We start from the raw sequence: 22,688 nt of genomic DNA on the forward strand, positions 1-22,688 counted from the left end.
ACTCTCTACGCTGCCCCGTGAGTGGAGGAGAAGGAGAGAGAGAGAGAGAGAGAGAGAAAGAGGGAGGAGGGGAGTTTGAGAGAAAGACAGAAGGAGAGTGAACAGGAGGCTGGCTAAAGCATACAGCCCACCCCGTCTGTCAACTCTCTGTAAATATTAATTGCATTTTCTCCCTCCCCCCTCCTGTTCTCCCACTCCTCCCACCCCTCTACCGTTCTATTTTTTGAAAGTCAGAAAGGGAGTAATTTCATTACATTAGAGCAGCCAATCCATTACGAGCTTTTACCGGCTCTGTCACTGAAACAATTTAATTAAAGGAGAGGGTTCGTAAATCAGCCCGGACTCCCAATGCTCAGAGCACTCATCCCTCTTCCTTCTTTTCCTTTTACTTTCATTTGCAGGTCTAAGTATGCAGTCCCATGCCCCAACCCCCAGTCTCTCCACCCTTCCCCTCTCCTCTCTCTGCCCCCCAAAAAGGAGATGGATGGAAGACAAGGCACCACAAAGGGCAGACATTTAGAACGCTCTCCCAGACCGTTTATCCAGTCTCCAAAAAGCTTCTGTGACATTTAACCTGTTACGGAACACAGCCTATGCATCTTCTGCTCTAGGCTATATAAAATAACATATCTCCCTCCGCTAATCTCCTCTTCCTAGACCCGTCTCCCTCTCTTCCCCATCTCTCCCTCCCTAATCCTTTTCACTTTGCTTTCTATCTTCTCTTTTCTTCCCTTCCCTTGACTCTCCTCTAGTAAAGCATCTGTTTCCTGTCTGGTCCTTATCTCTTAGCTGTGGAGACAATACGTCCATTTGGAAAGCGTCCCCCCCCCAGAGAGGAAATGAAATAGGTAACATGTTGAATTACAATGTCTGCCGACAGATTGTGGGTTGACGCCTCCTATGAGATTATTCCTTCACACTTGGGTATAAAACATTCCCAGTGAAATATTCACAAGGAAAACGACCATCTGTGTAGGATGGAAACAAGCGATGTTATGGCACAGTTCTTACAAATGACATATTGGAAGCATGCTTTGTCGAGCTTAATCTAACTTCATGATAAAATGTCTACGAAACCATTTCATAATTAGTAAATGAGTATCATGTGAACTGTATAAATAAATAAAGAGAGTCACACACTATAAACTCGGAGTCATTTACTGGGTAAAACACCAACGTTTCGGCATCACTGTGCCTTCTATCATGTGAAACCTGACAAACCTAAGGGAGGAGGAGACTGTGATCAAAGCTGTTTTTGTTTTTTTCAACCCTTTTTTACATCTGGTTTCCATTTTAGGAAACACCTTGAAGACGTGCTGAGTACAATGCCTGGCTCTGCTCAGCTTGCACTCTCTAGGCTCTAAACAACCATCATATCACGAGAGATTATTTCTGTTGACTGACAGTTTAGTGCACTTGGCTACCTTCTAGGGATCACAGGACCACTATTAATCCCATGTGAATTATAGGGCGGGAGGATAGCTGTGTGTGTGTGTGTGTGTGTGTGTGTGTGCGCGTGCGTGCGTGCGTACATATTCTGTGTGTATGTGTAATGGGTGTTATGTGGGGGGTATGAGAGTCCAACATTTTATTTCCTTCCATCTAATTACGTCGGCCTTTAATCATCCCAGTCTTAAGCAGTATTGGCAGTTTGATGCTTCTGCATTCCCAGCCCCATATGGAGGAATTTGAAAAAAGGAGAGAAAGAGAGAGAGAGAGATAGAGATAGAGTCAGAGACAGAGAGAGAGAGTGAGAGATACAGAGAGAGAGAGAGAGAGTAGAGAGATAGAGAGTGAGATACATAGAGAGTGAGAGAGAGAGAGAGAGAGAGAGAGAGAGAGAGAGAGAGAGGAAAGAGAGATACAGAGAGAGAGTAGAGAGAGAGAGTGAGATACAGAGAGAGAGAGAGAGAGAGAGAGAGAGAGAGAGAGAGAGAGAGAGAGAGAGAGAGAGAGAGAGAGAGAGAAAGAGAGATACAGAGAGAGAGAGAGAGAGGGTAGAGAGTCGAGAAAAAGGGAGAGGGGAGCAGTCCTTAACAGTACCGACCGACTCAGACCAGCCCTATTAATCAGTCATGGGGAAGGATGGAGCAGGATGCTAAACCAACAGCCACAAACCTCCTAATTAATTTGGGGACCCGGTTGATCGACGTTCATCAGCGAAGACAACAGGAAGTGAATGAGAGGATCCGTCTCTGTGGTGGAGGGAGTGGGGAGCGCGGTGGAGTGAGGCTGCCCGGAGCTGGAGTCCCTAACAGACAGGGTCGGCGTCCCAAAATGCCACCCTATTCTCTATATAGTTCAGGGAATAGGGTGCCATTCGGGACACAGCCTTATAGCAGCAACTCCGCTGTCACTGGGCTGGGGTGACGGAGACGCTGAAGGGCTTCAGGAGGAAGGGATGGACAGATGGAGATAAATCACACAGCCAATCCACAGCTAGCTACCGTGTCCTGATTAGCACAGCTAGAGGGCAGTACAGACAGTGGTTAGCCAGTGTCCTTCTGTGGATGGACGTGGACACAAGGCCTAAAGACTCTCTCTACTAATACTGTGTGTACTTGGACAAAGGGGACACTGCAGAACCCTTCTGTACGTGAGAGCCCAGTAGCCTAGGAGCTGTGTGTTGGTGTCCGTAGCGTGGTTCAGTGGGCAGAGGCCTGGGTACAGCGGTACAGTGTGCCCGCGGTGCTTCTAGTGTTGTGTGGTGGCGCAGTCAGGTAAGCTGCGCCAGAAGCAGTCGGCGAGCTGCGGACGCAGCATTCTGGGTAGGGGAACATGGAGTGAAAGACAGAGGTGGAGGGTGGGGGGTTATAAATTATGCACATGCATTGTTTTCCCAACCAGCTGCAGAACTGGACTCTCAATCACACCTTGCATTTAGTTGATATAGCATTAGTGAGGCCGCAGTGTTTAGAATCAGAGGGATGTCAATGCACTGGTCTCATAAATGTCCAATAACTCACTGTCAGCCCAGTGGAGGTTTGGTTTGCTGGCTGACAGACCTCTCTATACTGCCACTATCGCAACATAATGTCTATGTTATGTGCAGATAACCTTATAAGACCTACAATGGGCAGCCATTTTGTTGCTGATGGACAACACTGTGGATTGGCCAATTGTGTGTAGGATAGACGGATACAGTAGTCAAGTAAGCAGCGTGTGTGTGTGTGTGGCAGCTGACACTTAGCTGAAGCCAGCCAAGGGCGGCAGGCCCAGAAACCCCAGATAAAGATCCTGTCTGCTCTGACATATACAGATTTGTGACAAATTTGTCTCATTTGTTGAGAGAGCAGATTAGAATAACAACCTCTGCCAGTTTCTTGGCAGTTTTTTTTTAAAGGAAAAGAAAGGCAATCTGATAGCTGAGTGAAATTAATGCCACTCCAGTTTTCAGTAGCCAATAAAGATTTCTCCAGGATATCAGGGTTGGGATTACGAGTGTGGGGAGAGCAGTGTGTCCCTACTTCTGTAGTACAAAAGGAGGGCATTAGGATAAAGAGGGGAGAGCATATGAGAAAATCAATGCACGGGCCAACTGGGACCTGTCAGGGTTTTTCTTTGGGAGGAAAATGGAGGGTTGGACTGTTTCGGCAATTAAATCAGGAGTCACCTTGCTGTGCTGGGGCGGAGGTGCCTGAGGAGGAATGGGGGGGTGGGGTGGTGGTGACGGATGGGGGTTACTAAAGAGTCTCAGGCAACCAGTCACTGTCTCCCTTCCTCCCTGTCTCCTGTGTGCTCTGCAAACAGCTGGAGAACTGTGCTAAACGCTCCAACCCGGCGACGAGGCTGCTGTGATTGCCCGTCCCTCTCTCTTTCTCTCTCTCTCTCTCTCTCTCTCTCTCTCTCTCTTTGATGAGTAATGAGCAGCTCGCTCTCCATTCATCAACCGTTTGAGGGAACGGAGCATGTTTTTTTTTGGTTGGGGGGGGCAACACAGGGAGATGGAGGGGCACCTCTCACACACGTTGACCTGTGGAGATGAGTGAGGAGAGAGAGAGGGGGTGGGGGGTTTCATCTGGCCAGGGTCAGAGAGGCGGGGGGGGCTGTGAGTGACACTCTGTTAACTGAATCTGAGAGGGGGAGGGGCAGAGGGCGGTGGAGGGGAGCCTCATTGAGTGGCAGCGGTGCCCTAACACAAACAGACAGGCACTCCACTTATTTTCAAACGCAATTACTCTGCCCCGAGCTTTAAAGCCAACCTGGCTGACTGTCGCTCCTCCACGCAGAGCAGTGCATAACATGAACCTCTGACTCATGTCCTTAAAGGAGATGCCTTACTTTATCACACTCTCTTTCGGGAATAGAAAGCACTGTGTGGCTCTATTTATTTGGTGGATTGCAGATTATCAATAGCACCACAGGCATGGACAGGACAGGAGATCTGGTAGGTAATGGAGGCCAGCTGACTCCGGTCTGTCCTTTATTCTCTATTATCTTCTCTCCCTCTCTCTCTTGCTCTCTCCCTCTCTCTCTCCCTCGCTTTCTCTCTTGCTCTCTCTCCCTCTCTCTCTTGCTTTATCTCCCTCTCTCTCTCTTGCTCTCTCTCTCTCTCTCTCTCTCCCTCTCTCTCTTGCTCTCTCTCTCCCTCTCTCTTGCTCTCTCTCTCTCTTGCTCTCTCCCTCTCTATTGCTCTCTCTCTCTCTCTCTCTCTTGCTCTCTCTCTAGCTCTCTCTCTCTCTAGCTCTCTCTCTCTCTAGCTCTCTCTCTCTCTTGTTGAGGGGACCCCAGTTCAGCCGGCAACATTAAGAGGGAGTTTATATAGAAAGACAAGCCAGGTTTCGTTCTATGGATGCGTCCCAAAAAAGGCACCCCATTCCCCCATAGGGCTCTGGTCAAAAGTAGTGCACTATTGGGAATATGGTGCCTGTTGGGACGCAGTCTATCACGTGAAAGGGAAAGTGGATGATGCTGATGATCGGAGAGTGGAGGAAACCACCCAGAACCACCTAGACTGACTTACAACCCAACCCTGGGAAAAGGAACAGACCGAATCTGGCTGATTTACATACAAGCGGTGATCTTAACTCCAAACACAGTGGTCGGCCCATTAAGCCTAAACTCAACAACACGTCTCTCTATTAATTGCAGTGAATCATCGATAAGCCCTCCTCTGATTGGCTGATTTGGGACTGAGTTTTAGGGAATGCAGTGTTTATTGTTCTGGGCGACGAATGGCGGCCATTGGCTGGGAATTGCTTTCTCTTTCTCTCTGATATTCTGCCCAAAACCATCACCGGGCAACATGTGTGAGGAAGCGTACAATTGGCTCTGGTCTGGAGATAGGGCGTGATTTTAATCATAATATCATCAGACTCCATGCAAATCAGAAGCAGCTCACCACTAATACTGAACCGAAGTAACCATGTGCGTGAATCCTGTCAACGAAATTAAAATAGAAGGCCATCTTACTGTGGCTTGATGACAACCTGAGTTGTAATTCCCTAAGCAGAAGCAATACATTTGTCAGTGTATTAATTGTGGTGTTATTTATTAGAATGCATGAATAAACGAACAGACAAATTAATGATCGGACGGGAGACTAGATAATTGTTCCAACAGACCTGGACCCATCTATCCTCTGACAAAGAACATTTTCCACACTTGTTTTTCACAGAGAAGCCAGGCCAGGTGCTTGTTAAAGTGCTTTCTATATACGGAAGATAGAGGAGGATGGAGTGTGGCTACTTACAGGTTCTTGACAGTTGTGATCCCACGGAAAGCCTTACGAGGAACTGCCTGGATCTGGTTTTCACTGAGGTCTCTGGGGAGCACAAGATAAAGACAAAGATGAAATGTTAGGGGGTTGTTTGAAGGCCCAACTCACATTTCAGAGAGGCGAAGCGGTTAAGAACATATGGGCATTCTGGAGCATTCTGGGGCTCCGGCGTTCTGCTGAGGAGTAATGATAGCCATCCCTTTGAAGTCTAGAATCTAATTGTTCTACAAACCATAAACGTCATATCTTCCCTTTCCTCTCTTTCTGCCCTCTCAGATCCCCCTCTCTCTCCCTCTTATGTGTGTGTGTGTGTGTGTGTGTGTGTGTGTGTGTGTGTGTGTGTGTGTGTGTGTGTGTGTACGTTTTTTTAATGTAAAACATTTCAACATTTTTAACTCAAGTAAGAACCCTTCAATAGGGTTCCATTATTCTCCAGGAGAAATGAAGCAATCGGCATTGGGTTTGAGTAACTTGAGAACGCATGACAGAGAAAAAGAACACTCGCAAACTAAGACATGGCACCACCTTATAATCCTGACAGTTTTCTTTCTCCCTCTATGCATTCGGTTATGAGCCAAATGACTTTGGACATGTCACAATGGTTTTGCTTAACTTTATGAAGCCTTGTTTTGTCTGTAGATGCTTGTCGGCAAACATCATTTTGAAAAGCAGAATGCAATTACTGGGCAGGGAGGAAACAAATGAGATAGGGAATATCTGGGGGTATAATCAGGGTGTCTGTCTGCCGGTCATGTCTGATCCACATAACAGAGAGAGTCCACCGGTGGGCTTAACCCGACTGACTGCTCCTCTTAAGGCGGCTATTTATCTTACAACTCGTCCTTGTGGTAAAAATGATGTGGGTAAAAGGAGGCGCGAATTAAAAGTAGGAATCTCGGCGCATCGCAGCTCCCATTAGGTGCAAAAAACTCGACGTACAGTACCCACTGTTTGGAAGCGGAATCGACTTCGTCCTTATACCGGCATGGAACACGTCACGCTCCCGAGGAGAGGCGGGGACCTCGACAATTTATTGTTACAACGAGAGGTTGCCTGGATCTTTCATTTAAAGACACCTGCTCCATTCGGTCTCAACGTAGACTTTGATCTGAAGCCATTCTTGTGATAATTGTGATTTTGCTACTGTAAATGTTCGTAGACCTACATAGCCAACATGTATCTATGATCGTATGCTATCCATTTACTGTATGTTCTATTTATATCTGTAAATGAACCAATGAAATGATTATAGACACCTGCGTGTGTCCTTTGACACTATATAAACTAGTGACCCGCAGTGTTTGTCATTATACCCTGATGAAGACAGCTTGTCCGTTGAAATGTTGGTTATGAGGTTATTACATTATTGCATCTGAGCTCCTAGAGTGTGCGGCTCTCCTTTTCTTTTTCAAGTGTTCTCTACTCCGCCCGCCAGCACCTCGCCTAAACAGGTGTGTGTTTCTCTCACCTCCAGCTCAACCCCACTGACCTTGTTACAACCACTTCCAGTGGTAAATAATCAGGCAAGGACCCAAAAACACTGTGGAATTCTGCCAGCCCATGCTCACTCTCACTCACTCTCTCTCTCACACTCACTCACTCTCTCTCTCTCTCACTCTCTCTCTCACTCTCTCTCTCACTCTCTCTCTCACTCTCTCACACTCACTCACTCACTCTCTCACTCTCTCTCTCTCTCTCACTCACTCTCTCTCTCACTCTCTCTCTCACTCTCTCACTCACTCACTCACTCACTCACTCACTCTCTCACTCTCTCACTCAGCCGGATCAATAAGTTGAACACAATGGCCGGCCTAACCTAACCTCTCTCCTTCTTCCTTCTGGCAGCCTATAATTATGAATTAACCAGAGTATTGCCAGCAATTTCCTCTCAGGATATTATAATAACACCATTAATTGGGTACCCCCCTCCCACCACCACCTTCAATTACAATTGGGTGTATGTTATTAAATGGGAGCCCAATCCAGTTTTATTAGTGCCAGAAATCTTAATTAGTGTGTTCTAATATACAGCTTCAACCTGAGTCCAGCTCTATTGTTCTTGACGTTTTCAACAGCCTTGCATTCTTTGGCCGGGGCCTTTGTTTGAAAAGAGACGCACAAATCTCCAATTCCTCCTTGAGTTGATCTAAACAGCATGGGGTTTTTGTGTACCTTTGACTCAAACTATGTGCGATGTACAAAGAAGGCAAACATTTGAAGGAGCGTAACTCATAATACGCCACTTTAACATGCAGCACGGAAAATGTATTCCGTGTTTATACCGCCGACACATTGGGTAAGAATGCATTTCTCTTCCGACCGTTTTACCCATTGCTCTCCCTCTGACGTCGATGGCACAGATGCAAAACGGATAAAGAATACTTCATTTTGTATTTTCTCTCTCCCATTTCTGATTCTTCTTTTAGTCTGTTTTGTTTACATTTTTCATGAATGGCGGGCCTCAGGTCCATTATGTCCTCTCCGCGCGACAGAGAGTGAGAGCCTGCGGCTTCTCCCAGTTCTAATAAATGTTTTCTTGTTTTGTTTACTCGGCTGTGTGTTCTCCATCCTTACAGAGGGGGAAAATAAATAATGAAATCATCCAAGCTAAATAAGAACCGTTATGAAATACAATCTCTCTCTCTCTCTCTCTCTCTCTCTCTCTCTCTGCGGTTTTGAGCAACCTCAAACCCTCACGCACACACACGCACGTGAATCGGATTGGATGCGGTTAGCGCAATCAACAATATGCTGCCACATAAATGGTGTATCTGCCACAACTTCTGAGGACATCACAAGTTCTCCCCAAAACCCCACAGCAACATGTATGATGTAAATCATATAGGAGAGAAGGTCTGTAATGAATGTAATATAATAGCACATTATATGTTCTGCTATCTGTTGAGCAGATATAGACCTCACCCACTTAATCTCATTGCTAATGTTCTTTGATATTGGCGAGATACTGCCGCTAATAATCTGTGATAAACATCTGCCCACCAATCCTTGTTGAGCAGCACATTACACAGTGTTCTTGGGAGGCCATGTCGCTTTGTTACATGGTGCATGGGTCCTTTGTCTGTATCCTCCGTGTCTCATGTTATTTTAGGTGAGTCAGATCTCTACCTTCAAAGAGACGATACTATCATCTGGCTGAAATTGGCTTCCCGCCTCCGAGTTAAAAGGACACACAGACAACAAACAGAGTAATATCCACACTACCCACCCACTCAAACACACATGCACGCGGAAACACACACACACACACACACGCAAACACACGCAAAACAAACAGCACACACTCATCCCCAAACACACACGCACGCACACACATTTCTGGAGTGGGGGAGGAGAGAGGGAGTGCATCAGTCTCCTGACACTGACAATCTGCTTGCAAATTTCATTAACTTTATTTTCCTTTCACCCTCCTCTTTCTGACTCACAGGATGGCTGCTATAAATCTCCTATTGATTCCATTAAAGCCTCACATGTCCAGACAAGCTGGCAGCACAAAAACATATTACTGATAAAAGCCTAGCAACACACTCAAGGATATCTTACGCACGCTGCAAGGAGGAGCCGTCCTCGTAGCGGGCAAACGCACGCACGCACACACGCACCCACACACACACACACACACACACACACAAAGAGAGAAAGACGTTTGGGATTTACTGGTAAACGTGATCCAAGTTGATTCAATTCAATTTTTCTCAACAGACGCTGAAAAATAATGAATGGCATGGCAACACAATTCGGTTTCTATTTCAAGTTATCGCGGCCTCTCCCTTCACCGAAGGTGAGAGGGAAAGTGAAAGAGGGACAGTGAGATGAGGAAAAGCACCATTTCAATTGAAATTGAAATACCTGGAAAGTGGGAAACAGCTCAAAGCCTCAACCATCATCAACACGCTTGTCCCAATCATATTATGTACTTCCGTAGTCAAAAACAGACATATGCCCCTCTTCATAACCCTTATTCACAGCATGCTGCCATAAAGAGAGGATATAAACACCCAGTCGTTGATTCTACGCCGCTGACTGGTCCGCTATCTGCCTGTCTAGGGTACCAAACAGAACAGGAGGGGTGTGCTATCTAGGGTACCAAACAGAACAGGAGGGGTGTGCTATCTAGGGTACCAAACAGAACAGGAGGGGTGTGCTATCTAGGGTACCAAACAGAACAGGAGGGGTGTGCTATCTAGGGTACCAAACAGAACAGGAGGGGTGTGCTATCTAGGGTACCAAACAGAACAGGAGGGGTGTGCTATCTAGGGTACCAAACAGAACAGGAGGGTGCTATCTAGTGTGCTATCTAGGGTACCAAACAGAACAGGAGGGGTGTGCTATCTAGGGTACCAAACAGAACAGGAGGGGTGTGCTATCTAGGGTACCAAACAGAACAGGAGGGAGGTGTGCTGCTATCTAGGAACAGGAGGGGTGTGCTATCTAGGGTACCAAACAGAACAGGAGGGGTGTGCTATCTAGGGTACCAAGCAGAACAGGAGGGGTGTGCTATCTAGGGTACCAAACAGAACAGGAGGGGTGTGCTATCTAGGGTACCAAACAGAACAGGAGGGGTGTGCTATCTAGGGTACCAAACAGAACAGGAGGGGTGTGCTATCTAGGGTACCAAACAGAACAGGAGGGTGTGCTATCTAGGGTACCAAACAGAACAGGAGGGGTGTGCTATCTAGAACAGGAGTACCAAACAGAACAGGAGGGAACAGGAGGGTGCTATCTAGGGTACCAAACAGAACAGGAGAACAGGAGTGTGCTATCTAGGGTACCAAACAGAACAGGAGGGGTGTGCTATCTAGGGTACCAAACAGAACAGGAGGGGTGTGCTATCTAGGGTACCAAGCAGAACAGGAGGGGTGTGCTATCTAGGGTACCAAGCAGAACAGGAGGGGTGTGCTATCTAGGCTACCAAGCAGAACAGGAGGGGAGTGCTATCTAGGCTACCAAGCAGAACAGGAGGGGTGTGCTATCTAGGCTACCAAGCAGAACAGGAGGGGTGTGCTGTCTAGGGTACCAAACAGAACAGGAGGGGTGTGCTGTCTAGGCTACCAAACAGAACAGGAGGGGTGTGCTATCTAGGGTACCAAACAGAACAGGAGGGGTGTGCTATCTAGGGTACCAAACAGAACAGGAGGGGTGTGCTATCTAGGGTACCAAACAGAACAGGAGGGGTGTGCTATCTAGGGTACCAAGCAGAACAGGAGGGGTGTGCTATCTAGGGTACCAAACAGAACAGGAGGGGTGTGCTATCTAGGGTACCAAACAGAACAGGAGGGGTGTGCTATCTAGGGTACCAAACAGAACAGGAGGGTGTGCTATCTAGGGTACCAAACAGAACAGGAGGGGTGTGCTATCTAGGGTACCAAACAGAACAGGGGGTGTGCTGTCTAGGGTGCTATCTAGGGTACCAAGCAGAACAGGAGGGTGTGCTATCTAGGGTACCAAGCAGAACAGGAGGGGTGTGCTATCTAGGGTACCAAACAGAACAGGAGGGGTGTGCTATCTAGGGTACCAAACAGAACAGGAGGGTGTGCTATCTAGGGTACCAAACAGAACAGGAGGGGTGTGCTATCTAGGGGAGGGGTGTGCTATCTAGGGTACCAAACAGAACAGGAGGGTGTGCTATCTAGGGTACCAAACAGAACAGGAGGGGTGTGCTATCTAGGGTACCAAACAGAACAGGAGGGGTGTGCTATCTAGGGTACCAAACAGAACAGGAGGGGTGTGCTATCTAGGGTACCAAGCAGAACAGGAGGGGTGTGCTATCTAGGGTACCAAACAGAACAGGAGGGGTGTGCTATCTAGGGTACCAAACAGAACAGGAGGGGTGTGCTATCTAGGGTACCAAACAGAACAGGAGGGGTGTGCTATCTAGGGTACCAAACAGAACAGGAGGGGTGTGCTATCTAGGGTACCAAACAGAACAGGAGGGGTGTGCTATCTAGGGTACCAAACAGAACAGGAGGGGTGTGCTATCTAGGGTACCAGGGTACCAAACAGAACAGAACAGGAGGGGTGTGCTATCTAGGGTACCAAACAGAACAGGAGGGGTGTGCTATCTAGGGTACCAAACAGAACAGGAGGGTGTGCTATCTAGGGTGAACAGGAGGGTGGGTGCTATCTAGGCTACCAAGCAGAACAGGAGGGTGTGCTATCTAGGAGGAACAGGAGGGGTGTGCTATCTAGGGTACCAAACAGAACAGGAGGGGTGTGCTATCTAGGGTACCAAACAGAACAGGAGGGGTGTGCTATCTAGGGTACCAAACAGAACAGGAGGGGTGTGCTATCTAGGGTACCAAACAGAACAGGAGGGTGTGCTGTCTAGGGTACCAAACAGAACAGGAGGGGTACCAAACAGAACAGGAGGGGTGTGCTATCTAGGGTACCAAAGAACAGGAGGGTGTGCTATCTAGGCTACCAAACAGAACAGGAGGGGTGTGCTATCTAGGGTACCAAACAGAACAGGAGGGTGTGCTATCTAGGGTACCAAACAGAACAGGGGGTACCAAACAGAACAGGAGGGGTGTGCTATCTAGGGTACCAAACAGAACAGGAGGGGTGTGCTATCTAGGGTACCAAACAGAACAACAGAACAGGAGGGTGTGCTATCTAAACAGGTACCAAACAGAACAGGAGGGGTGTGCTATCTAGGGTACCAAACAGAACAGGAGGGGTGTGCTATCTAGGGTACCAAACAGAACAGGAGGGTGTGCTATCTAGGGTACCAAACAGAACAGGAGGGGTGTGCTATCTAGGGTACCAAACAGAACAGGAGGGTGTGCTATCTAGGGTACCAAACAGAACAGGAGGGGTGTGCTATCTAGGGTACCAAACAGAACAGGAGAACAGGGGGGTGTGCTATCTAGGGTACCAAACAGAACAGGAGGGTGTGCTATCTAGGGTACCAAACAGAACAGGAGGGGTGTGCTATCTAGGGTACCAAACAGAACAGGAGGGTGTGCTATCTAGGGTACCAAACAGAACAGGAGGGTGTGCTATCTAGGGTACCAAACAGAACAGGAGGGGTGTGCTATCTAGGGTACCAAACAGAACAGGAGGGTGTGCTATCTAGGGTACCAAACAGAACAGGAGGGGTGTGCTATCTAGGGTACCAAACAGAACAGGAGGGGTGTGCTATCTAGGGTACCAAACAGAACAGGAGGGGTGTGCTATCTAGGGTACCAAACAGAACAGGAGGGGTGTGCTATCTAGGGTACCAAACAGAACAGGAGGGGTGTGCTATCTAGGGTACCAAACAGAACAGGAGGGGTGTGCTATCTAGGTCCAAACAGAACAGGAGGTGTGCTATCTAGGGTAGGAGGGTGTGCTATCTAGGGTACCAAACAGAACAGGAGAGGGTGTGCTATCTAGGGTACCAAACAGAACAGGAGGGGTGTGCTATCTAGGGTACCAAACAGAACAGGAGGGTGTGCTATCTAGGGTACCAAACAGAACAGGAGGGGTGTGCTATCTAGGGTACCAAACAGAACAGGAGGGTGTGCTATCTAGGGTACCAAACAGAACAGGAGGGTGTGCTATCTAGGGTACCAAACAGAACAGAACAGGAGGAACAGGAGGGTGCTATCTAGGGTACCAAACAGAACAGGAGGGGTGTGCTATCTAGGGTACCAAACAGAACAGGAACTAGGGAGGGGTGTGCTATCTAGGGTACCAAACAGAACAGGAGGGGGTACCAAACAGAACAGGAGGGGTGCTATCTAGGGTACCAAACAGAACAGGAGGGGTGTGCTATCTAGGGTACCAAACAGAACAGGAGGTGTGCTACTAGGTACCAAACAGAACAGGAGGGGTGTGCTATCTAGGAACAGGAGGGTACCAAACAGAACAGGAGGGGTGTGCTATCTAGGGTACCAAACAGAACAGGAGGGTGTGCTATCTAGGGTACCAAACAGAACAGGAGGGGTGTGCTATCTAGGGTACCAAACAGAACAGGAGGGGTGTGCTATCTAGGGTACCAAACAGAACAGGAGGGGTGTGCTATCTAGGGTACCAAGGGTACAGAACAGGAGGGGTGTGCTATCTAGGGTACCAAACAGAACAGGAGGGGTGTGCTATCTAGGGTACCAAAGAACAGAACAGGAGGAGGGGTGTGCTATCTAGGGTACCAAACAGAACAGGAGGGTGTGCTATCTAGGGTACCAAACAGAACAGGAGGTGTGCTATCTAGGGTACCAAACAGAACAGGAGGGGTGTGCTATCTAGGGTACCAAGCAGAACAGGAGGGGTGTGCTATCTAAACAGAACAGGAGGGTGTGCTATCCAAACAGAACAGGAGGGTGTGCTATCTAGGGTACCAAACAGAACAGGAGGGGTGTGCTATCTAGGGTACCAAACAGAACAGGAGGGGTGTGCTATCTAGGGTACCAAACAGAACAGGAGGGGTGTGCTATCTAGGGTACCAAACAGAACAGGAGGGGTGTGCTATCTAGGGTACCAAACAGAACAGGAGGGGTGTGCTATCTAGAACAGGGTACCAGAACAGGAGGGGTGTGCTACAGGGTAAAACAGAACAGGAGGGGTGTGCTATCTAGGGTACCAAACAGAACAGGAGGGGTGTGCTATCTAGGGTACCAAACAGAACAGGAGGGTGTGCTAGGGTACCAAACAGAACAGGAGGGGTAGGGTACCAAACAGAACAGGAGGGGTGTGCTATCTAGGGTCTATCTAGGGTACCAAACAGAACAGGAGGGGTGTGCTATCTAGGGTACCAAACAGAACTGTGCTCTAGGGTACCAAACAGAACAGGAGGGGTGTGCTATCTAGGGTACCAAACAGAACAGGAGGGGTGTGCTATCTAGGGTACCAAACAGAACAGGAGGGGTGTGCTATCTAGGGTACCAAACAGAACAGGAGGGGTGTGCTATCTAGGGTACCAAACAGAACAGGAGGGTGTGCTATCTAGGGTACCAAACAGAACAGGAGGGGTGTGCTATCTAGGGTACCAAACAGAACAGGAGGGTGTGCTATCTAGGGTACTATCTAGGGTGTGCTATCTAGGGTACCAAACAGAACAGGAGGGGTGTGCTATCTAGGGTACCAAACAGAACAGGAGGGTGTGCTATCTAGGGTACCAAACAGAACAGGAGGGGTGTGCTATCTAGGGTACCAAACAGAACAGGAGGGTGTGCTATCTAGGGTACCAAACAGAACAGGAGGGGTGTGCTATCTAGGGTACCAAACAGAACAGGAGGGGTGTGCTATCTAGTGCAGGAGGGGTGTGCTATCTAGGGTACCAAACAGAACAGGAGGGGTGTGCTATCTAGGGTACCAAACAGAACAGGAGGGGTGTGCTATCTAGGGTACCAAACAGAACAGGAGGGGTGTGCTATCAGGGTACCAAACAGAACAGGAGGGGTGTGCTATCTAGGGTACCAAACAGAACAGGAGGGGTGTGCTATCTAGGGTACCAAACAGAACAGGAGGGGTGTGCTATCTAGGGTACCAAACAGAACAGGAGGGTGTGCTATCTAGGGTACCAAACAGAACAGAACAGGACCAAACAGAACAGGAGTGTGCTATCTAGGGTACCAAACAGAACAGGAGGGGTGTGCTATCTAGGGTACCAAACAGAACAGGAGGGGAACAGGAGGGGGTGTGCTATCTAGGGTACCAAACAGAACAGGAGGGGTGTGCTATCTAGGGTACCAAACAGAACAGGAGGGTGTGCTATCTAGGGTACCAAACAGAACAGGAGGGGTGTCTATCTAGGGTACCAAACAGAACAGGAGGGGTGTGCTATCTAGGGTACCAAACAGAACAGGAGGGTGTGCTATCTAGGGTACCAAACAGAACAGGAGGGGTGTGCTATCTAGGGTACCAAACAGAACAGGAGGGTGTGCTATCTAGGGTACCAAACAGAACAGGAGGGGTGTGCTATCTAGGGTACCAAACAGAACAGGAGGGGGGGTGTGCTATCTAGGGTACCAAACAGAACAGGAGGGTGTGCTATCTAGGGTACCAAACAGAACAGGAGGGGTGTGCTATCTAGGGTACCAAACAGAACAGGAGGGGTGCTATCTAGGTACCAAGCAGAACAGGAGGGGTGTGCTCTAGGGTACCAAACAGAACAGGAGGGTGTGCTATCTAGGTACCAAACAGAACAGGAGGGGTGTGCTATCTAGGGTACCAAACAGAACAGGAGGGGTGTGCTATCTAGGGTACCAAACAGAACAGGAGGGGTGTGCTATCTAGGGTACCAAACAGAACAGGAGGGGTGTGCTATCTAGGGTACCAAACAGAACAGGAGGGTGCTATCTAGGGTACCAAACAGAACAGGAGGGGTGTGCTATCTAGGGTAGGGAGGGGTGTGCTATCTAGGGTACCAAACAGAACAGGAGGGTGTGCTATCTAGGGTACCAAACAGAACAGGAGGGGTGTGCTATCTAGGGTACCAAACAGAACAGGAGGGGTGTGCTATCTAGGGTACCAAACAGAACAGGAGGGGTGTGCTATCTAGGGTACCAAACAGAACAGGAGGGGTGTGCTATCTAGGGTACCAAACAGAACAGGAGGGGGTGTGCTATCTAGGGTACCAAACAGAACAGGAGGGGTGTGCTATCTAGGGTACCAAACAGAACAGGAGGGGTGTGCTGTCTAGGGTACCAAACAGAACAGGAGGGGTGTGCTATCTAGGGTACCAAACAGAACAGGAGGGAGGGGTGTGCTATCTAGGGTACCAAACAGAACAGGAGGGGTGTGCTATCTAGGGTACCAAACAGAACAGGAGGGGTGTGCTATCTAGGGTACCAAACAGAACAGGAGGGGTGTGCTATCTAGGGTGTGAACAGGAGGGGTATCTAGGGTACCAAACAGAACAGGAGGGGTGTGCTATCTAGGGTACCAAGCAGAACAGGAGGGGTGTGCTATCTAGGAACAGGAGGGGTACCAAACAGAACAGGAGGGGTGTGCTATCTAGGGTACCAAGCAGAACAGGAGGGGTGTGCTATCTAGGGTACCAAGCAGAACAGGAGGGTGTGCTATCTAGGGTACCAAGCAGAACAGGAGGGTGTGCTATCTAGGGTACCAAACAGAACAGGAGGGGTGTGCTATCTAGGGTACCAAACAGAACAGGAGGGGTGTGCTATCTAGGGTACCAAGCAGAACAGGAGGGGTGTGCTATCTAGGGTACCAAACAGAACAGGAGGGTGTGCTGCTAGGGTACCAAACAGAACAGGAGGGGTGTGCTATCTAGGGTACCAAACAGAACAGGAGGGGTGTGCTATCTAGGGTACCAAACAGAACAGGAGGGGTGTGCTATCTAGGGTACCAAACAGAACAGGAGGGGTGTGCTATCTAGGGTACCAAACAGAACAGGAGGGGTGTGCTATCTAGGGTACCAAACAGAACAGGAGGGTGTGCTATCTAGGGTACCAAACAGAACAGGAGGGGTGTGCTATCTAGGGTACCAAACAGAACAGGAGGGGTGTGCTATCTAGGGTACCAAACAGAACAGAATCTAGGGTACCAAGCAGAACAGGAGGGGTGTGCTATCTAGGCTACCAAGCAGAACAGGAGGGGTGTGCTATCTAGGGTACCAAACAGAACAGGAGGGGTGTGCTATCTAGGCTACCAAGCAGAACAGGAGGGGTGTGCTATCTAGGGTACCAAACAGAACAGGAGTGGTGTGCTATCTAGGGTACCAAGCAGAACAGGAGGGGTGTGCTATCTAGGCTACCAAGCAGAACAGGAGGGGTGTGCTATCTAGGCTACCAAGCAGAACAGGAGGGGTGTGCTATCTAGGGTACCAAACAGAACAGGAGGGGTGTGCTATCTAGGGCCTGTTGCTCTCGGCAGGGCTATTATCTGCATGCCAAATGTCATTTCCAGCCTGCAAGCCACACAAACAACATCCACATCCCATATCCAGCCCGCCACCAACCCACCCCAGCAGGCCCCAGACCAATCCAGTCCCATACTAATCCAGTCCAGGCGCAGACCCCCTCCCTGGGCACCGTTAGTGGCAACGTCCCAAATGGCACCCTTTTTCCTGTACCCATAGCGCTCTGGTCAAAAGAACAGAATTTGGGACACACCCAGTGACCTACTGTAACCAGTGCAGCAGGAGGAGGAAAGATGGGAGATGAGGATGAGACCAAAGCCTCCCTCCTAGCTATTTCTGTCTCTGATATTAGATTACATTATTCATTTGAAATAAATGACACTAACCAGGTCAACTCCCATTGCTTTTATATTACATTTACCCCCTCCTCCCATATACACCCTGCTCCAGGGAGGACAGACAGTTCAACATGTGAACCTAGAGTGGCGGGGATGGAATGGAGTGGAAGACACTGCAGGCCTCGTTAGTGTTCATCACAACACTCTGACTGGTGTCCTCCGTCACCCCTCTTTCCTGTCAGGGAAACATAAACCGGGAGCTCCGTAACATGAGAAGCCATTATATGATTGCATACACTGAGTGTACAAAACATTAGGAACACCATCCTAATATTGAGCTGCACCCGCCTTTTGCCCTCAGAACAGCCTCAATTCGCCGGGGCATGGACTCGAGATGGCGTCGAAAGCTTTCCACAGGGATGCTGGCCCATGTTGACTCCAATGCTTCCCACAGTTGTGTCAAGTTGGCTGGATGTCCTTTGGGTGATAGATGCGGGAAACTGTTGAGCGTGAAAAACCCAGCAGCGTTGCAGTTCTTGACACACTCAAACCGGTGCACCTGGCACCTACTACCATACCCCGTTCAAAGGCCCTTAAATATTTTATCTTGCCCATTCCCCTTCTTGAATGGCACATATACACAATCAATGTCTCAAATTAAACTGTCTCCTCCCCTTCATCTACACTGATTGAAGTGGATTTAAAAAGTGACATCAATAAGTGATCATAGCTTTCACCTGGATTCACCTGGTCAGTCTATGTCATATCATGTTACTAATGTTTTGTACATTCAGTGTATATAACCCATGCAGGCCCGTTTGGCCCCAGGTTGATTGGGGCAGGGAGAGTATATGTATCAGGGAGGCACATTTGTTTGATTTCACATATCCATGATGTCGGGACACATTACCGGTGGCTGGCACTAGCGAGAGCTGACAGGGTTAAGACAGCATCTAGGCGCCTGCCAGGCCGCCGCTCCCCTCAGACGCCCAGCCCCGACGATGCTGCCTGCCTTATGAGATGCACATTTCAGTTGTTCTTTCATTTCTTTCATTAGAGGAAAAAACAGCAATAACGGGGTAGAGAGAGGAACCCAGAGGGGATGGGGGAGCGTTTTGTGTTTCATGAAACCCGAGACGTCTTCAACGGCCGACTCCGTGCAACTGCGGGCTCCGCCAAGCCCGTCTCCATTAGGGTACTATCGCCAATGAGGTGTGCTCTCTCGTGTCACAATCCCCATTTTCTTCTGTTATAAGAGGCAGGCTCTCTCTCTCTCTCTCTCTCTGGGGAGATGTAACATTATTCAATATAGATATATAAAGAGTATAACGCATATTGAACAGTGGGTGGCTCATATTTCAGTGTTTTACAACCAGGGTAATGGCGATGATGGGGTAGCGAGAGGAGTAGTGTGTTCTCTCTATGCTGCAGTAGTGTGCTCTGGCTACAGGGAACGACTGGGAAGTATCGGTATTGGTTTACAGACACTTTTGAAAAATGGAGACAAATTAAAATGCTATGGATTTCTCCCCTCCTCCAAAGGCTTTAAAGTCTAATTGGCTTTCAGGACGACAGTAGCTCTTAATTAGGTTGGAGCATGAAGGAGCGTTTTCACGGGGATGATGGGATGGGGCGGGCAGGCGGAAGGGTGGATGGACTGTGTGACGGGGACCTACTATGGTCAGCCTCTTAGTTTCAGCATGGAGACTCGGTCTGGACATCCGTCTTTCACCCAAAGACACAAGCCTGGAAAACCCGATCAGGCCAGTCACTCTCTAGTCTATCCAGTCACTCTCTAGTCTATCCAGTCACTCTCTAGTCTATCCAGTCACTCTCTAGTCTATCCAGTCATTCGGCTTGGATTGTGCTTTCCCACTTTACTTTTACACGGTATTCTATCTCTTAAACAGACGGGGGCCTCGTAGTTTAGAGATGACGTACACGAAGGAGGTGGCAAAGTCCCAGGCAGGAACCACACGACACACTGGGTTTGGGCACGTCGATCTGTGCCCCATAACTAACATCAAGCTCGACCACCACATTACTGACTGTCTCTTCACCCGCGGCTGCAGATTTCGTCTCGAGGTCGGCATGTCTGGCAGAAGGAAGAGAGAGCGTGATTGTTACTCTCTCCTGTCTGACATTTAAAGGAGATTAGGATACGTTTCAGGCTGTATTAGAAGCACAAAGGGATGGGAGGGACGGAAGGAGTCATATGCATGCAAATATAAAGTACATGTACCGTACTTGTAGCTTAAAAATGTTCGCCCTCCATACTTAACCCTCCACTGCGGTGACGACAATGACAACACAGGCTATTGGGATTCTACTAGCGGTGCGGAATTGGGTTAATTAAAGAACAAGCGTGTGAGTGCAGGTGTGTGTGTGGTTGTGTGTGTGTGTGTTTGTGACAGAGAGAGAGAGAGAGAGAGAGAGAGAGAGAGAGAGGGAGAGATAAAACAAAGGACATGAAAGTTGGGGCATCCGTGTCGGCTGATCATCCTTGGCAGGCCTCTGTCCTCGGCTTTGTATTCAGCTCCAGACGTTTAACTCCTCTGCCCTTGCTTTGTGTCTTACATCTACCCCATCTACCCCTTGATGGAATTAACTCGCTGCTTTATGAATAAGAAATATTCCACTATTGATCCTCCTGGCTGAGAGCTGACGCAGGCTAAAGTGGGACAGCTCTTCGGTTCGTTACACCGCCACCGTCGTCCTCCATCCCGCATTTGTTTCTGGCGCATAACTTTTGAAAAATAGGAAGCTTCTAAATCATCGTAAATGGTCTCAAACACTCCCTTGGGTGCCCCAAGCTCTCTGCTTAAGGTTTCACATTCCTTTGCTGCCTCCCAAGAAAGAGCGGGTAAATGGAAATAGTTTTTCCCCCGTGTAAGTATCTATTATGTTTAGTTGATACTTTAATTAAATTGGACAGCTTAATGTGATTTATCCTGATCCATACCGTTTATAGTTATAATAGCCTTTTTGGCTCTGGTTCCAAAAAAACGTCAAACAAATTGAGTTGAGTTACTAGGAGAGAAAAAAAAGAGAGAAATAGTTGGAGAGGTTGGGCACACTGGGTCATTTGTTATTGGTTCGTTTACTTTCATTTCTTGTGTGCCATTTGCATTAATTCTCTTTCCACTTTGTCTTCTTCTTCGGGACGGAGGGTTTACGATAGATCAGGCTTTCAGGAACATTTACGGTTGCAATAAATTGTCTAGTTGTAAGGGATGACGAGACCGCATGAGGACAGCAGATCTGCTTGTCTGTTACACCAAAGTGATTGGAGAGATGCCCCTGCATAGGCATCTGGGAGGGGTAGACACAACATGGCTGACACCATCGCACTTGGCCACCCAATGGAGAAGGAGTGAACCCCTTACCCCACTAAAAGGGGAACATGTGAGGATAAGATGGCTTTGCTAATCAGATAATGGGATTGAAGGGCTCTTTAGATAAGTGGGAGGGGAGGGACGGGGAGGGGAGGGCTGGTGAAACAGCTGACACTGTGGTTTTCTCTTTATATGCATCTGGGGAGCCTTCAGCACACATAAATAATACTGAATAGATTAGTAGATTGGGTTTTGGTGTGTGTGTTTGTGCGTGTGTGTATGTGTGTGTGTGTGTATGCATGTATATATGTATGTATGTATGTATGTATGTCATGTGTGTTTGTGTGTGTGTGTTTGGTGGGTGGGGGGGACGGGCTAGAGAGATAAGAAGGGCAGTAGAAGTTCTAATGCATAGAGATCCTATTCAATTATTCTAATTCCTAATTCTGTGTTCTAATCCATCTCACTGCAGGTCAGGGTTGCCACGGAGACCAAATGCCATGCTGCTGGAGGTCCAATTAACTTAGAGGAGAGAGGGTGCAGGTGCTGCCGCTGCTGCTCCCGGGGAGCACATTGTGTGGCTGAAGAGAGATAGTAGTCGTGTGTGTGTGTGTGTGTGTGTGTGTGTGTGTGTGTGTGTGTGTGTCAGTGAAGGCTGCTGAGGGGAGGACGCTTCATAATAATGACTGGAACAGAGCGAATGGAATGGCATCAAACACATTGAAATCATGCGTTTGATGTATTTGATACCATCCCACCTATTCCGCTCCAGCCACTACCACTAGCCCGTTCTCCCCAATTAAGGTGCCACCAACCTCCTGTGGTGTGTGTGTTTGCGTGTCACACACAGCCTGGTGTAGATAGTGGATTATGTGAGGAGTCTGTGTCTTGGCCACAACACTCCCAAAAGGCATTAGTACTACACTACAGTACTGTACCCAGATCAGATCTGAAGCCCAGATACACATGGTTATATAGATCATAGTGCTGAGCGATTAACCAACATGACATTTATTTTATTTGGGGGTTGTTAAATAACTAATTGACCGATATTGGTTCAATTACTTGAATTCCAACGCGCTTTCTCTAGAGATAAATCAAATCATTCATGAGAGAAATCAAGTCTAAAACTATGTAGGACGAAAGCAAATATTCAACCCAGTTCAGCGCAGAAGAGTGGTCATTAACTACAATGACCATAATCCATTGCGCCTGTTTTATCCGGCTCAGAGATGGATACACTTCTATGTCTGCTAGGTTAGGTTAGATTCACACAGAGCGCACGAGAGAGGAATGTACACAACACAACAACTAGAGAGAGAGAGGGATACACAACACAACAACTAGAGAGAGAGAGAGGGATACACAACACAACAACTAGAGAGAGAGAGAGGGATACACAACACAACAACTAGAGAGAGAGAGAGGGATACACAACACAACAACTAGAGAGAGAGAGAGAGGGATACACAACA

At 48.3% G+C, this 22,688-nt stretch overlaps 1 protein-coding gene across 1 annotated transcript in view; it reads right to left on the minus strand.

The window, feature by feature from the left end:
* The window catches only part of LOC115130023 (slit homolog 3 protein-like), a 236,498-nt gene that overhangs the window by 91,104 nt on the left and 122,706 nt on the right, over positions 1-22,688 (minus strand). The window contains exon 5 of the mRNA XM_065019593.1: positions 5,693-5,764. Coding sequence (XP_064875665.1) covers positions 5,693-5,764 — 72 coding nt within the window. The remainder of the gene's footprint in view (positions 1-5,692; positions 5,765-22,688) is intronic.

This window comes from Oncorhynchus nerka, linkage group LG6 (assembly GCF_034236695.1).
Source record: "Oncorhynchus nerka isolate Pitt River linkage group LG6, Oner_Uvic_2.0, whole genome shotgun sequence".
Taxonomy (NCBI): domain Eukaryota; kingdom Metazoa; phylum Chordata; class Actinopteri; order Salmoniformes; family Salmonidae; genus Oncorhynchus; species Oncorhynchus nerka.